This window comes from Mustela nivalis, assembly GCF_964662115.1.
Source record: "Mustela nivalis genome assembly, chromosome: 17".
In the NCBI taxonomy this organism is placed as follows: Eukaryota; Metazoa; Chordata; class Mammalia; order Carnivora; family Mustelidae; genus Mustela; species Mustela nivalis.
This window is the reverse complement of record NC_139036.1, coordinates 45,399,616-45,417,626: the sequence shown is the minus strand read 5'-3', so window position 1 is coordinate 45,417,626 and position 18,011 is coordinate 45,399,616. Positions and strand designations below refer to the sequence as shown.

At 38.6% G+C, this 18,011-nt stretch overlaps 1 protein-coding gene across 1 annotated transcript in view; it reads left to right on the top strand.

The window, feature by feature from the left end:
* The window catches only part of NSF (N-ethylmaleimide sensitive factor, vesicle fusing ATPase), a gene marked incomplete at its 5' end in the record, with an annotated part of 150,442 nt that overhangs the window by 71,707 nt on the left and 60,724 nt on the right, over nt 1–18,011 (top strand). The window contains 1 exon segment of the mRNA XM_082706496.1: nt 7,749–7,948. Within this exon segment, the coding sequence (XP_082562622.1) occupies nt 7,749–7,948 (200 nt within the window).

Below are 18,011 nucleotides of genomic sequence, written 5' to 3'. Positions count from 1 at the left end.
TTCCTGCTGTTCCTTCTGTATTTCCCTAGTCTAGCCGCTTTACTCTCCTTCTCTCCAAGGGGACCAGTTCCTCTTTTCCGGTCTCTTCAGACCTCCAGCATCATGTCTTCCAGTCCCTCACCAGCCGCTGGTGCCCTGGAATCATGATTTCATTGAGAAAATTGAAGTAGTCGGAAGAGATCGGCCTCCTCTTCCCTACCACCAAACGTAGCATTTGTTGAATGAGTGAAAGAATGTGCTGCCCCAGAACTTTACTTATTCCTATATTCAAAGGTAATCAGCAACTTACATTCCAAAACTGTATATAAATCTGTTTTTGCCATTTTAGATTATGCTTTTCACAACCACCATTATGCTACTGTAACCAAGAGTTATTAATATGTTTGTGCCTTAACCAAGTAAAAACTAGGTATTTTTAAAAAGTTGATTATTAACAGGAGCAATTAGTAAAATAAGCACTTAAGTAATTGAATATGGGAAATTAAAGATTATTTATTTATTTATTTGAAAGACAGAGATCACAAGTAGGCAAAGAGACAGGCAGAGAGAAAGGAAGAAGCAGGCTCCCTGCTGAGCAGAGAGCCCTATGAGGGGCTTGATCCCAGGACTCTTGGATCATGACCTGAGGCAAAGGCAGAGGCCTTAACGCACTGAGCCACCCAGGTGCCTTTGAATATGGGAAATTAAGAGAAGAAATCCTTTGGGGCTATGTTTGATTATGCTATTAGCCCATGATAGCTCTAACTTTTAGAAGTGACAGAAGAAGGAGAAAAGATTCGAATGACGTAGAAAAAGAAGGTAAAGCCTCAAACTTTGTGGATGAGAACAAGTCGTGTGGGAGTTTCACCCTCCCACGTTAGGAAAATTAGATAATAGAATTTACTTAGTTATAAATATGTTGGCTTTAAATTTGTGCTGCTCTTTACCTCATGTCGCTCAACTTAAAGATTTAGTTTTGAAAAAAAAAATAAAGGGGTTAAAACAAAAAAAAAATCAAGATCCTTATGCCAGCTTTAATGAAATTTCTATTTATGGAGTTGAGTAAGAGTCTGCACCTTATGGGGGCACCTGGGTGGCTCAGTTGGTTAAACATCTGTCTTCGGCTTGGGTCATGATTTCAGGGTCCTGGGATCGAACCCCACATTGGGCTCCCTGTCCCTCTCCTCTCCCTCTGCCCCTTCCCCTGCTTGTTGACTCTCTCTCTCTCTCTCAAATATATAAATAAAGTCCTTTAAAAAAAAAAAAAAAGCCTACACCTCACCAAACACCTTAAGTAGCTTAGATAATCACAGCAAAGAGGAGAGTCCCTCAGTGACCTAAGTTCCATATTCTGAGTTCACTTAATAGCACCTGTGTGTTCAGGCGTGCGTTCCCACACATTTTCCCAGTTTCCCATGTTCTTTCCAAACCTTTACCATGCTGCCCAGGATCATCTCCTCATTCCTCCTTTTGTAGATGACCTGGCTCCTGCGCCACATAGTAAATAGAGCCCAGCAGGCATAACCTCTGCCCGCTTCCTCATCCTCCTTTACTTAACTAATCTCTAATCCCGACAGAAGAGGTTTCCTTGCAAGGTATCTCTCAAAATCCCTCCTTTGTGTCGCCAGAGTTCCCCAAATTGTGATCTCTGTTCCTGCTTATATTACTTAGTTTCCTTCTCCCACCTCAACCCAAAATGATCTGACCCTGACCTTATGGTCCAGATCAGCATGAATTTCCTGGTTTTTACATCTGGTGTTCTCTATTCAAGCCCCAGCCTCTGTCTCTGCGCCATGTGTTCCCATTGTCACACTCCTCTGCTTAAAACTTCTTGTGGCTTTTCATGTGCTCAGAGCAGGCATTCAAAAACATGGAACCAGTAGTTCTGATATCTTTTTTGAGCTTTCAACCTGTACTTTTAAAAAAATATTTAATGTATTTGTTTGAGAGAGACAGAGCACAAGCTGGGGAAGGGAGAAGCAGACTCCCCACTGCACAAGGAGCCTGACTCGGGACTCGATCCCAGGACCTTAGATCATGACCTGAGCTGAAGATAGACGCTTTACTGGCTGAGCCACCCGGAGGCCTCTCAACCTGTATTTTTTAAGGGATGTTACTATGTGAATCTTAAATGCCTTATAGCTAAAAACAAAGTTATGATTTCCTCTCTCCTCTTGCTAACTTCTTGGTTATGTTCTAGGGTTTCATCATTTTACCATGTGCCCAGGCTACATACCCTTGGGTCAACCTTGACTACTGCTCTTTCTTTTATTTTCCTTTGGCTTCTGAGCTCTGATGAATATCTTCCAAATCTTCCTTTCCTTTCCTACTATAATTTCTTATGACTATTGCCTCTTTCCATTTCTGGTCTCTTGTCTGGATTATTTCAGTAGTACATTCAGGGGTTTTAAATTTGGATTTCATGAATAGACCTCAGAGGATCTAAGAATATCATCAAAATTGCTTGCACATTTTTTGTACATGTGCATTTTTCAGCACAGGTCCATTAGACTATTCCATGGGAAAGAAAGTAAGAGAATGAAAGACTAGGACAATTTAAATGAGTCAGTTCCACTGATTTCTGTTCTTTCCATGTCTGCTCTTTGCTATTTAGTTCACCAGCTCAGGGCATTGATCTCTGAGTAGCGAGGCACGTGAAGACATCGAGAAAGAACAAGTGACAGCAGTCAGTTCAGCTTGGCAGTCAGGACAGTCCAGCAGCCACAGGTCAGAGGCTGTCCAGCATCAGAGCCATGTCTTAATGTACTCCATAAGCTCCAGAGAAAGCTGGGGCATCTGTAGGGAGCTGTCCTCCTAAGGCCTCTGGACCCATTTGTTCAAATGGTTCCAAAGGACTTGGAGGAAAATGAAAGTTTAATTGGCAAAAATCCAGAGCTGGCCAGTGAGGCAGTGTCCCCAGAAAAAAGTTAAAAATATTCCTCCAACTCGACTTTTACCCTCTCATCTTTGTTCTTCAGTCCTCCCTTCACTCTATCTACCAACAGAGTTAGTTTTTATTTATTTATTTTTTTAAAGATTTAATTTATTTATTTGACAGGCAGAGATCACAAGTAGGCAGAGAGGCAGGCAGAGAGAAAGAAGGAAGCAGGCTCCCTGCCAAGCAGAGAGCCTGATGTGGGGCTCGATCCTGGGATCATGACCTGAGCTGAAGGCAGAGGCTTTAACCCACTGAGCCACCCAGGCGCCCATAGTTTTTAAACATATATCTCATTGTGTATGCTCCCTGATTAAAAACCTCGGGGTTTTTCAAGACAAATTAAAAACTACTGGGCATGGTGTCAAGGCCTTCCATAGTTGGGAACCTGTCAGCCTCGTCTCCAGACACTCCCCACCCCCCTCCAAGGCTGTAGTCACAACAGGCTACTACTGGCTGTTTTGAAAGGACAGCTTCTATGTCCGTCCCTCTATGCCTTTGTTTGATCATGCTAGTTTCCCTTGTTAGGTACCATTTCCTCTCCCGTGCTCAGTCATGAACCTCCTGCTGTCCTTCAAGGCCTGCACTAAATATTATTTCTTCCCGTGTCCATCCCTCATTTTCTGCCATCACCCTGGCGAAGTCAGTCTTTTTTGGCCAGGTTCCAAAAACACTTCATACATATCTCTGATAATGTCATATTATATTGTAGATAACCTATTTTTATTTCTGTCTTTCCTACTAAACCAGAAATGCCCTGCAGGTAGGGACTGCCTTTTTCATGTTTGTATCCCTAACACCTAGTTTCATGCCTAGTCCAAACAGGAGCTTAATACACTTTTGTTGAATGGAATTACTTACGAAGAGTTTTTATGACTCATTTAAAATTAGAGACCAATGCTTATTTAATAAGTCAGAAGAGGCTATAATAATAGTAGTAATAACAAAGCCCCATTTCCACTGCTTATTCAAGTAACTGCTTCCTTTGTGGAAGTGGATTTTGAAAATCTTCACTTGTCAATGTATATATTTTTTAAAGATTTTATTTATTATTTATTTGACAGACAGAGATCACAGGTAGGCAGAGAGGCAGGCAGGGCTGTGGGGAAGCAGGCTCCCTGCTGAGCAGAGAGCCCGATGCGGGACTCGATCCCAGGACCCTGGGATCATGACCTGAGCTGAAGGCAGAGGCTTTAACCCACTGAGCCACCCAGGTGCCGCATCGATGTATATTTTTGATGTGCTTGCGATCCTGAAAGAATTCTAGTTCTAATGCAGACTAGAGCTTCTATTCTCTATTTTGGTCATATTGAATAGATTTGGTCATTTCAGAGATCTGTTTGAGCTACAGTAAGTTCCATGGATGGATATGCGTTTTATCTCTTTCAGGTGATATTTTGTGAATCATTTATAAGTCCATTTAATTCAAACCACATTAAATTGAGCATTTTCCATATATGAAAACAGAGTTACGGAGTTAAGATTCTAGTACAGACAGTCCCCAACCTATGATGGTTTGACGTAATGATTTTTTGACTTTATGATGGTGTGAAAGCAATATGCATTCAGTAGAAACCATATTTCAAATTTTGAATTTTGGTCTTCCTGGGCTAGAGATAAGCAGCACAATATTCTCTCACGATTCTGGGCTGCGGCACCCACATCTCCCAGTTGCCTGTGCCATCACAAGGGTTGTCTTCAACTAGCAGTGAGTTGATGATAACTTATGATGATAAGTTAAGGCCGATCTGTGTTATATATTATATAGTTCTGCTAAATTTGCAAAGTCCCAGTCACTATAAGTATGTTTTTTAGGCATTAGTTCATTTATGAAAGTAAACACTTCCATAAATGAAGAGTTTCAAATAATTTTTTAATCTTTTTTTTTTTTAGGATTTTATTTGTCAGAGGGAGCACAAGCAGGGAGAGTGGCAGACAGAGGCAGAGGGAAAAGCAGGCTCCCCGCTGAGCAAGGAGCCCAATGTGGGGCTCGATCCCAGGAGCCTGGGATCATGACCTGAGCCGAAGGCAGATGCTTAACTAACTGAGCCACCCCAGGCTTCCCTCAAATTATTTTTTTAAATCGTTGTCTCTCCTTCATTTCTTTGAGTTTTGTAGGAAAGGAGTCAACAACAATTTACTTATTCAGCCATTTACTGAGTACATATTATTATATGTTAGACATTATGGTGCATGTTTGCAATTCCGGATTGATGAGCTAGCACCTGCCCTTGAATAGTTCATGACCTACGGAGAAGGTATATAAACAAATAATTGCAACTTAAGCCTTGGAGAAGAGGAAGGAAACTGCTTGAGAAACCATGATGAGATTAAGACTGGATGTATCTGCAGATGAATTTGTGGTTAGAGAATCAATGAACTGAAGGGAATTCATACCTGGTAGTCTTTTTTTTTTTTTTTTTTTTAATATGAAGTTGGAATCTAGGTCTTTTCTATGAATTAAACACATAGGGTAGCACTTGAGAAGAACGGTGAAGATCTAGATGATTAATGTAGAGAATGGGAAGTGGACTAATAGAAAACATTAAAGGGTGGTGTGCAGTATTGAGAAGCAGTGAGCATGGAACCGAAAGTGGTTAAAAGGAAATCGTGAGAATATCAGTCAGGACAGTGGTGTAATTTTCTCTGACTGTGCTCTGTGGCCAACGTGTAGCTGCAGTAAAGTCATATTGTGTTCAGGACTGTGGGATGAGTTGAAGAGAAGTGTAAGAAGGCCAAGAAGTTGAAAGAAAGTATAGCTTAATGGGGAAGGATGTAGCATTATGAGGAAGTGGATAAACTTGGAGAAGGTTAAGAAATTAGAGGAGGAGGATAAGGCCTGGTACTTTGTCGGTCCTCAGCAATTATTCATTTTCTTCTTTCTGGCTCCCCTTTCCTGTGCCTTGTTTTACCAACACCATGACCAGCTGCCTCTGCTATGGTTTATATGAACAGTTTCAAGTCATGATGGTAGCAGTTGGCTCGGAGGGTAAGATGAGCAGCCAGGTTCCGAAGTCTTCATCAGAAGTACCCCAGTGGTTTGGATGCTTGCAATGCCTGATGAGGCTGGCCTTGGCCTCTAGGAGAAGCTCATGCCTTACACCTCATCCCACTACTTCTTGTGCTCCAAGAGTGGATCGAGGCCAAAGACATTTCATTGGCCATGGTTCTCAGACCAGGAATTTATTTGGTGATGAGAAAAGTTAAGACCCTAAGCCTTCAAAGGTTTCCACTAAGTTCCCCTTGTCTCTATAAATCTAACCATAAGTGCACATCTCATTACTTTCAAAGATTTAAAAAGGAGTCTTTTTTTGACATACAGAAGTAATGACCATACTGGCAACCCAAAGGGTATTCTTTTTTTTTTTTTTTTTAAAGATTTTATGTATTTATTTGGCAGTAATCACAAGTAGGCAGAGAGGCAGGCAGAGTGAGAGAGAGGGAAGCAGGCTCCCTGCTGAGCAGAGAGCTGGATGTGAGGCTCGATCCCAGGACCCTGAGATCACAACCTGAGCTGAAGGCAGAGGCTCAACCCACTGAGCTACCCAAAGGCCCCCCAAAGGGTATTCCTACTCAGAATCTAAAATACCTAGTAGAGTTGGTTGTACCTTGTGATTTCTTTTATGTGAGTTATTAAATGTATTGTCATAATTTTTTTTTATAAAGAAACAGTTTTTAAGGCTTTCATTCCAAATGAGGACAAACTATCATACATGGAAACATACTATATTTCATTTCCAGAAATTTTCTTTTTCACCTGTACTTTTGAGTATAACACCAAAATCTAATAAATCGTTATTTCACAGAATGCTTTTTTGCTGTAGTACAAGGGAAAAACTCATAAGAAAAGAGTCCTGCATCCTAAGTGTGAAACTGCAGGAAAGGTGAGAATTCCTAGAGTTAGTAAAGTGAAACCACAGGTCATCAGAATCTTAGAAATGGAGTAAATGCTCATGAAGAAATCCTGGGGAGTCTAAATCACCAGTCTTGCTCTTTCCCTATTGTTACGGATACCTTTTAAGGCATTTAGCAATGCTTGCCTAGAAAAGAATTGAATACTGTTCTCTTGAAATTTCATCTTCATCTGGGTGGTGTTGAGAAAAGCCTGTGCCTCCCTCGGCATTAGTCACATGAAGTAGGACATTCAGCTTTATCCACTAAGTTGTAACATCCATCTGGATCTTTCGGATTGCTCTATACCAGCCAACTCAAAACATGTTTGCCCATTCTTCAAGGGCTTGTGTTGACAGGTAGACCTGTAATTTCTATGACTAAGATATGGTTTCCATAGCCTACCGTATCATAATAGATTTGTGTTGGGTTAAATTTGCCTAAAAGCAGATCTCTTTTATTCTTTGACTTTAAAGCAAAAGATAATGGAAAATAAGTAATACTTCCTAATTAGGTATTTAGGTCAAAAAACATTTTCAGAGTTAAAAGTATTGGTTCTAAATGATAGTTCAAATATACTTTTCTAAAGACCTTTAATTGGCAACTTTCACACTCAAATACTGGTACTTGTATAAGAATTTTTTCTGGATTTTCTATTTTGAAAAAGAGTTTTAGGGACACCTGGCTGGCTCAGTCAGTAGAGCGTGCAACCCTTGATCTCCAGGTCATACGTTCAAACCCCATGTTGGGTGTGGAGCCTACTTTAAAAAAAAAAGAGCTTTAGTTGTTCATTCTTGTTCTGTTCAGGCACTTGGATATTATATGTTAATGACATGACTATAGTTTTCCTAACACGCATATGAAGAAGAAAGAAGATTTTCCTTTCGATGTCTTTCTTGGATTTTAGGTAATTGATATAAGTCTGTTTTCTTTTCCTCTTTAGGTTGCAAACATGTTAAAGGCATCCTGTTATACGGGCCCCCAGGTTGTGGTAAGACTCTCTTGGCTCGACAGATTGGCAAGATGTTAAATGCAAGGGAGCCCAAAGTGGTCAACGGCCCAGAAATCCTTAACAAGTATGTGGGAGAATCAGAAGCTAACATCCGCAAACTCTTCGCTGATGCTGAAGAGGAACAAAGGAGGGTAATGTTAATAAAGTATAATTTAGTGAAAGTTTGTTATCGCTTTTATGATGAATGAAACCAAAGCTAAGATGGAAATCTTGTTACCGTGATCCATGTTTTGAAAAACATGCAGGTAGAATTTATTTAGTACTGAACTATATCATGGAACCAGGGATTATGGGGCATTTACATGATGTGAACACATGCCAATACCCACATGGACATAATACCAAGATAGATGATTATATAAGCCAAAGGTTTTGCAAAAACAGCACATGAATTTATTTTCAGGTGTCACTTTTATTCCACATTACTTTCAGAGAGTTAAACTCATTTATCCTTTGGCAAAGGGGGAAACTAAATTCATAAAATGACTAGTAGAATTATCTGTATGTAAGGAGCAGCTGCTGAAAGCGACTTTGCTTACCACTGAGTCTCCTCAGCTATAGAGTGACAGGTATGAATTGTTAGGTCTCAAAGGAAAGTTTGATGTGGCTCTTAGAAAAAAATTAATTAAAAGTCAAAGCAGGGTTTACTAATTGTTATGGTTAATTTTATGTGTCAGTCTGATTGGGCCTCAGGGTGACCACACATTTGGTTAAACATTATTCTGGGTGTGTTTGTGAGGATATTTCTGGGTGAGATTACCATTTGCATTGGTAGACTGAGTAAAGCAATTGCCCTCCCTAATATGGGTGGGCCCCATTCAATCAGTGGAAAGCCTGGCTAGAACAAAGGGCTGCTCCTCCTCTGACTAAGGGAATTTCCTACTGCCTGACTGCTTTTATCTGGGCCATCAGTTCTTCCCTGCCTTTATACTCAGACTGAAACTGCCTCCCTTGGAAGCTCAGTCTCCAGCTTGTAGGCCCTACCATTGGCTCTCTTGTGTCTGCAGCTTGCCAAGTGCAGACATGGGACTTGTCAAGCCCCATAATTGGGTTACCCAATTCCTTATAATTCATCTTTCTGTAGATCGATATAGATCTATATTTAGATCTATGTAGATCTCTCTCTCTATGTGTGTATATTTTCAGATGACCAATAGGGATGGATCTATAGATCCATCTTACTGATTAGATTTCTCTAGAAAACCCTCATACACTAATACTAACATATTTATTTCATTGGCAGAAGTTCAAAAACAATGCCGTCAGATTTCTGCTTCTAGCAATGCAGTAGAGTAGGTAACCTAAAAACCTGCCTTCTGTAAATACCTTCAAATGCAGGGTAGAATATAACTAAAATCATTTTAAATGCATAATTTAGTTCTCAAGAAAGAAAAGGAGATCTCCAGAAATGAAAAGAAAACTCTGAAAATTAGAGTGGTAGAGATAAGAGTTGCAGCTTTTTGTTTTGGTAATCTATGAGTTTGGGTTTTAGTACCTGCTAGGTGGCAGAAAATGAGTCCTTGAACTCACTTCAGATGTGGACTAGGAACTGGAACCTTCAAAGGGGTTGTGTCCTCAATGAAAAGAATGGACTAGAAATTGCTCACTAGCACAAAGAAATAACAAAGACATTTAACCATCTGTCTGAGTTCTTCAGTGGGATCTAAAGAATCTTTCATGGGAATTCTGAACTGTGGTTTCTTACCTCATGCTTAGGATTTGAAAACACACACACACACACACATACACACCCCTCACCACCACCACCACCATCACCACCCCCACCCCCACCCCTGAACTTATGTGGTCTGGGGCCCCCGTGCTGAGAAATTGATTTAAAGATGAATCCTGAACTAATAATAGCATGGGGTTGATAGATATTAACAAACCTCTGGGGAGGAGGAGAATGGAGGCTCAGAAAAAAAGATCCTGGTGTGTAAGGTCATCATCCCTTTGGAGATATTAGCCATTTCTGGAGGGAGCTGCTAAACCGCTGTGCAGCCCTTTTGACAGGCCAGTGGGAACAGTGGGCCAGAGGTTAAAAATGAACGGCTCACAAAGAAAGGACACCTGATGAACATGTCTCAGTTTGAGCTGGGACCCTGGAAGGCTGCACAATAGAAGCAGGGGTTAACCCGAAGTAGACATGCTCTCACAGAGGCCAGCTTTGAATTGCATCTCATTTCTCTAAAATTAAATTGAAGGCTCCTAAATCACTGGTGCCTCTTGGCATCCAGCAAAATTGTAGATCCTTCCTGGAGGAAGGTAATATCATGCAAGGCCACAGATTATTAGTTTACAAATGAGATGCCTGGTTATAATCAAAAGCAGTCAGGTACACAAACACATAGACAACTTGAAGAAAGAGAAACAAAAGGTGATAGAGATTGGGCCTCCAGATACCGGAATTCTCAGATACAGGCTTTTAAAGTAACTTCACTTACCATGTTCCAAGGGAAATAAGATTGAGGATTTTGGCCGAGCAGTGATTTGTTTAAAAAAAAAAAGAATCAAATGGAAATTCTGGGAATGAGAAATTCAACAACTGAAATTAACTCAAATAGATGGGTATAAATAGCAGATTAGATGCTGCTGAAGAGAGGATTGGTGCACTGAAAGTTGTTAGACAAAAATAACAAGAGAACAGAGAAAGGATGAAAGCAATGAAAAGTGTCAGAAAATACCAACACAAATGATGGAAACCGGAAATCAGTTGAATGTTTTTTCGAAGAAGTTGAGAGAGAAGAACTGTTAACTTAGAACTTTGTATCCAGTAAATGGATAAATTGTCATGTAATATCCCATGAAGTATTACACAGTAATAAATAAACAGAATATGGTCATACATAGTTGTGAGTCTCACAAATAAATATTGAGCAAAAGAAATCAGACAAGAAAGAATACATTCTGTATGATTCCATTTATGTAAGGTTCAACTAAAATATAATATTTAATGATACAGGCCTAGGTGGTAAACTATAAAGAAGAGTGAGAAGTAATTTCCATAAAAAATCAGTTTGGGGTTGCATATAGGAAGTAATGGGGAGGGATACTGAGGAAGAGTTGTGAGGACATTCGCTCACGATGCTGGCGCTGTTCTATTTCTTGTTACGTTATATGGATATTCATTTTGTGACAGTTTCTTGAAACATGCATTCGTATTTTGTGAACTTTGTCTGTATACCATAGTTCACCATGAAAAAGTTTCTAAGAGGTAAACTTAATAATCAGTGCATGAGACAACAAATTAGTCATCAATACAGGTGGTATTTTTTAAGGTTAGAACTAAAGTATGGAACAAAACATATGGGAAATGGATTAAGTCTAAGATCTTTGTATTATTTGGGAAGAAGATAGTACTGTTAATAACATTAAGCTTTAAGTTAGATGGGTATGTGAAAATTGTGTATAACTTCACCCTTTTCCAAAGCGTGAGGAGGAACTGGAGAGGAATAACAAAAATTCAAATTCTTTAGAAGCCATGACTCAAAGAAAGTGTAAAGATATTGAAAATGTAACTTCGAAAAAAATTTCATTTACATCAACAGTCAAAATGATGAGTACTAGAACTAAGTCTTAACAGGAAAATTAAAGGAGAAAATTATAAACATTTTGAGTATCTTTTTTTCAAGAGCTACTAAATGATGTGATGTTTATGTGTGGGAATCTGACAATATCATAAAATAACATCTTCCCATATTAATTTATAAATTTATGCTTTTCCAATCAAGTCTGATGGGAATTTTTTGGAATTTGACAACTTGATTTTTTTTTTTTTTTTTGGATACTTGAAGAGCCATGAAAATTTTCAAAAATTATGAAGAACTTATTTCACATCATACTGGAAAGCTGTAGTAATTGAGACAGTTATATATTCTTGCATAAATAGACCAAGGAAACAGAATAGAACACGGGAAGTACTTATTATATGAAAAGTGACAGTACAAATGAAAGGGGAAGGAATATTCCATGAATCTGGATGAGATCATCAGCTTTCTGTTTCAATTAAGATAAAATACAGTCCTTATCATATCATACAGAACTGCAAAATGGATTTGCAAAAAATAAATGAAACTTACCAGAGGAAACATTTTTAGAAGAAATCTAGGCAAAAAGCTTTAAGAATTGAGGCTAGAGAAGAATTTCTTTAAAAAAAAAAAAAGAAGAAGAAGAAAGAAGGGTATTTATTTATTTATTTATTGCCTCCCAGGTACCCCAAGAAGAATTTCTTTATTAAGATTTGGAAATCAAATCCATAAAAGAAAAAATGTAAATTTGGTTACATTAATATAATATGAAGAAAATTTCCTCTGACAAATTACACTGAATAGAGATGTAACAGATTGGAGAGGATATTTGCAGTGTATATAATCTACAAAGAGCTGGTGTTTTATAAATTGTCTGTAATAACTCCTTTATAAAAAGTATGAAAAAGACAAATACCACAATTTAAAAAATAAAACCCAACTAACAGGGACACCCGGGTGGCTCAGTTAGTTGAGTGTCTGGCTCGGTTTTGGCTCAGGTAATGATCTCAGGTCTCTGGCCTCAGCTACATTGGTTCTCGAAGGCATGGGTCCTAGTGGATTGGTACAAGTCCAGTAATTCACAAGTTCAGTAACTCTTCAGACAATCCCAGAACCAATTCAGTTTTACCGTTCATCCCTAATACTACAATATTTTCTGTTTTCTGTTTCAAAAATCTTATCAACACTCAGTGTACCAAGAAAAATTGTCACCACCATTTACTATGTGGGTTGAAAGAACTCCTTTTTTAAAATTTTAAGTTATTTTACAAATAATTTACAAATATAAGAATAAAAGGGAGTAAAAGACTATTATATATTTAATAAGAACTTAAATATAGCAAACTAAATTTTTATTCCTTATTTTCTTGGTCTTGAAGATAGGGACATAGCTTTCTATATCTATGTAGATATCTATATATCTATCTCCATCCAAATGGTCAGGAGCTTCTGAAGGTAACTAATGGTTCATCAGTTATCATGCATGAACTTCTACATACTGATTCTAAGTTTTGTCTTTTTTTTTAAGATTTTATTTTTTATTTGTCAGAAACAGAGAAAGAGTGCGTGCACAAGCAGGGAGTGCAGCAGGCAGAGCGAGGCAGGCCTCTTGCTCAACAAGGACTCTGTCCCAGAACCCTGGGATCATGATCTGACCTGAAGGCAGATGCTTAACTGACTGAGCCACCAAGATGTCCCTGATTCTAAGTTTTAAATACGTCTCTAATGGAGTCTAGATTGTCATTATTTCTGGTTCTTTTTGTACTTGCATTGTCAAGACATAATACTTGAAGAATTTTTTTTTTAATCATTATTTTCTTGAAGAGAGGATGGCCACCAGATACTCCATAATTGCAAGACATTTTCACTTTTAGATTTGTTTACACCCTTTAGAATGGTCACGTTTTTTAATATCTATATCACCTGTTTCTTCTCATCATCTCTGTATAGTACCTGCCTTCAGCATCCTTCTACTTAGAAACCATATCAAGGAAATTTTGATGTGTAGATAAAAGAAAAGATGAAAGAATACTGTCATGTGTCCTTTTTTTTTTTTTAAGATTTATTTATTTATTTGACAGAGATCACAAGTAGGCAGAGAGGCAGGCAGAGAGGGGGGGGGGGGGATTAGGCTCACTGCTGAGCAGAGAGCCTGATGTGGGGCTTGGTCCCAGGACACTGGGATCATGACCTGAGCCAAAGGCAGAGGCTTTAACCCACTGAGCCACCCAGGCACCCCTACTGTCATGTGTCCTTAACAGAAAAATGAGATGGTCTAGTTTCTTGTCACAGAATCTTGCACAATGAAGATTTTTGTTGAATAAGTAACTAGATGAAAATGCCTTTTTTTGTCCTTAGAAATATATTATTCACTCATTCTTTATTTTTAACTTGAGAGAGAGAGAGCGTGTGCACAGGGGTGAGGTAGGGGTGGAGGGAGAGGGAGAAACTCAAGTGGGCTCCCCACTGAGCTCAGAACCCAGCACAAGGCTCACTCTCCCCCTGAGATTACACCTGAGCTGAAATCAACAGTCAGCGCTCAACCAACTGCCACCCAGGCACCCCTCACTCATTCTTGAGCTTGAGAAAATTTATGCAGGATAACATCATCTGAGGGCACGTAGTCTGATATTTTACTTATAATCATCAATTTCTCCATCTTCATTAGAGTCTCAAGTGCTGCTATATCACTCTGCATTAGTCTTTGGATTAGATATAACAAGTGTGAATTATTTTGCTCTATTGGTTTTCTTTTCTTTGCCATTATGGCCAGAGGGGGTAAATCTGAATTCTCTACTGTGTTCAGTTAAAGCTAAGACCAGGGAACACAAAGATGGTGGATGGTGTCTCCAGACTTCTTTTATACCTTCTTGAAAGATGTTTGTAATTTTTTGGACAACACAGTAAGAAAACTGAAGAGTGATGTCATAGCAGTCGTGATTTCACTATTGCATTATCCCTCTGAGCAATTCCGTCATTCTTTCATTTTCCTTATCATCTTAATCTTTTTAGGTTAATTAAGAATCACTGATGAGTAATAATGATGTCATTTCTAGAATGTTAGAAGAGCATAATATATCTTAGATTTATGAAAAGTTTCAGTGGACTCATATGGTGCTTGCAAGATAGAATGAGTTTTATTCTATTTATTCTATTTTTTAAAATATATTTTCCATTTTCTTCTGTGGAAGACTTCTAATTTAAAAAGTCATGAAATATTAATATTTACAAATAGTTAGAATTGTTCAACCAAAAAACTGAAAACTGAAAAACTGAAAACAAAACTGAAATTGTGTCTAAGGGACCCTGATGGCATATTGAGGTTTAAACTCTAGGTGCAGGTGTGTCAAAATGTCCCTTCTTTAAAGAAACATTTTTTAAAAAATCTGTTGTGATAGTTTCCACATGGCCACATAGGTGTTTTTGGTACTGGTTTTAAACTTGCGGACAGTTTAAATAAGACACGGTTAATGGTACAACTGAGTTGACAAAGAATTTCTAGGTAGATGTTAATCAAGCCAGCCTTTTCAGTTACAGCTTTTCTCAATTCTTACAACCAGGAATGGCTTGGTATTCTCAGCTAATGACCCCATGGAGGGTAGATGTGTGTTACATAATAGAGGAAAGCATCACCTCTGTGATTCTGGACAGTCCAGGCTGAGAGATGAACACTGGCATATAGGTCAAACTAGTTAAATATAGAACAGCCGTTATCCTAGGCAGTTGCCAGGGGCTCAACAGCATCAGCTCTGTTTCTGTGGGGGAAGACGTTGCAGAGGGTAGGAACAGAGCTAGAGGCCAGTGAATTAAAGAGGATTGCATTGTGGAAATTTAAACTCTTGGGTAAAGGTTTATTGATGAGTCAGCTATATTAATCTGTGAACATTAATCTTAACATCTTCCCTACATGACTTCTAATTTATTGCAAGAACTTGCCTTTATTTAAGTAACGCACCTGTAAAAATCAGTGTGGTTGTACTGACTAGGTTGGGGGAAGGCACCTGGTGACAGGTCACAAGATTGGCAAGGTTCTGAAAAGGTCAGAATGGTACTGAATTATGTTTAAGACAGAATGTTCCTGTGGGCCTACGGTGTTCCTATTGTCTTTGGCTTCCCACCCACACAGACGATTTTTAAGGTCAGACTGAGAAGGAAGTAATAATTCCAGTGGCAACATAAGGCACATTGAATGGCAAAATTCATACATTTTAGCAGCTTTTTGTTTCATGCTAAATTGGCAGACAGCCTTGAGTAAAAGCGTCTTATGAAATAATGTAGACTCTCAGGTGCCTGCATCGGGTAAGCATCTGCCTTCCGCTCAGGTCATGATCTTGAGCTTTTGGGATCAAGCCCCACATCCTGCTCCCTGCTGGGCAGGAGTCTGCTTCTGCCCCTTCCCCTGCTCATGAGCTAGCTCTCTGTCTCTCTCTCTCTCTCAAAAAAATAAATAAAATCTTTTTTTTTTTTTAAAGCTATACATTTGTTAAAACTCACAAAACTGCTTACCAGAGAAGTCAGCTTTACTTCATAATGAATTTTTAAAACAGAAGAATATTTTACAATACTTAAATTCTGTTGTTCATATTCTCTGCAAGATAATAGTTATGTGTTCATCAGGATTTCTGAAATGTAACTAGGTTTTTTTCCCTGAACGCTACTTCCAGATTGTTCTCCTTCCACCAGTTTTTTTTTTTTAATTATTTATTTATTTATTTGACAGAGAGAGATAACAAGCAGGCAGAGAGGCAGGCAGAGAGAGAGGAGGAAGCAGGCTCCCCGCTGAGCAGAGAGCCCGATGCGGGGCTTGATCCCAGGACCCTGAGATCATGACCTGAGCTGAAGGCAGCGGCTTAACCCACTGAGCCACCCAGGCGAACCTCCTTCCACCAGTTTTAAAAGCTAAACTAAGATCTGAAAAAAATTAATTTCCTCCATATAGTTAGATTTATTGAACAGGTATCTGATTATAAGTAGTAGCTTGGTTTCTTACAAAAATTTTCAACACCAAAAGCTATCATCTTTCCAACTGTAGAAAAGACCGAGAGAATAAGGAACTGGAACTATACCCTTAGCTTTGCCAAACACTTCTGTATGGTAGGGTATTAATACTTGGAAATTTTGTGACTGAAAACCTGAAATTCTACATAATTTAAAAAAAATATTTTATTTATTAATTTGAGATGGAGAATGAACAGCGGGAAGGAGGGGCAGAGAGAGAGAAAGAAGCAAGCTCCCCTCTGAGCAGGAAGCCGGACATGGGGCTCAATCCCAGGACCCAGAGATCATGATCTGAGCCAAAGGCAGATGCTGAACCAACTCAGCCACCCAGGCGTTCGTAGAGTAGTCAAAATTGTTATGACAAAGAATAATGTCACAATACTATGACAAAAAATAATGATAATGTTATGACAAAGAGTAAGAGCAAGCTTGCCCAACCTATTGCTCTATAATAGAATAGGCTTGTAATGAAATAAAAATATAAAGCCCAATAGAAATGACATCTCATTGATGAAAAGATGATTTAGTCTACAGTATTAGATCAGTTAGTTAATTGTTTAAATAAGAATCACTTGGATTGGGACGCCTGGGTGGCTCAGTTGGTTAAGCCACTGCTTTCCACTTGGGTCATGGTCCCGGGGTCCTGGGATTGAGTCCCATATCGGGCTACTTGCTCAGCGTAGAGCCTGCTTCTCTCTCTGCCTCTGCCTGCCACTCTGCCTGCTTGTGTTCTCCCTCTCTCTCTCTCTTTGACAAATAAATAAATAAATAAGTAAAATCTGGAAAAAAAAAAAGTTACAATTGGTAAAAACATGATTTTAAAAAGTGCCATCCTCTTCAGTAATCAGGCAAATACCAGTTAAAAACAATTGAAAAAACACCATTGTTCAGTTACCAAGTTCAGAATAACTTTTTAGATTTTTCTAATATTCATTTCTTGTGAGGATATACCAAGAGAGGCACTGTCATATTCCTTGAGGGGGATTATAAAGTGGTAAAATCTTTCTGGGAAAGTATTTGACAACCTATTTCAAGGGCCTTAAGATACTCAACACACCTTTTAAAGTAGCAATTTGCATTCAGGAAGTCATCAGGTCTATTGTCAAGGAGTTAAGTGCAAAAATGTTTATTATGGGGCACATGGCTGGCTCAGTGAATAGAGAATGTGACTCTTGATCTCTGGGTCACGAGTTTGAGCCCCATGTTGGTACCTAAAAATAAAATCTTAAAACTATGTTCATTGTAGCAATACATATAATTGTAGAAATTTAGAAATTATTCAGTATCTGAAAGGAAGGAATTAATGTGAAGTTCAGGAGTTCTCTGTGCTGCCAGTTATACAGTGGAATATTATGGAGCCATTAAAAATTACATAGTTGTATTTATAGCCATGTGAAAGGACTGAAGATAATATCTGTACTGAAAAAAGGGATACAAACTACCTACACAGCACCTAATTAATAATATGAGTTACTTGTAGCTGGTTGGATGTTGGATGATTCTGATTTCTTTACACTTTTTAGTATTTTTCTCCATTTTTATCATGATCATGTATTTTGCAAATAGAAACAAAACTAACAATTTTAAACAGTTTTCAAAGAATAGTTAATGTTCAGGAGAATAAAGATGCAGCGAGTTCCCAATTTTTTAATTAAGATAAATTTAAAAT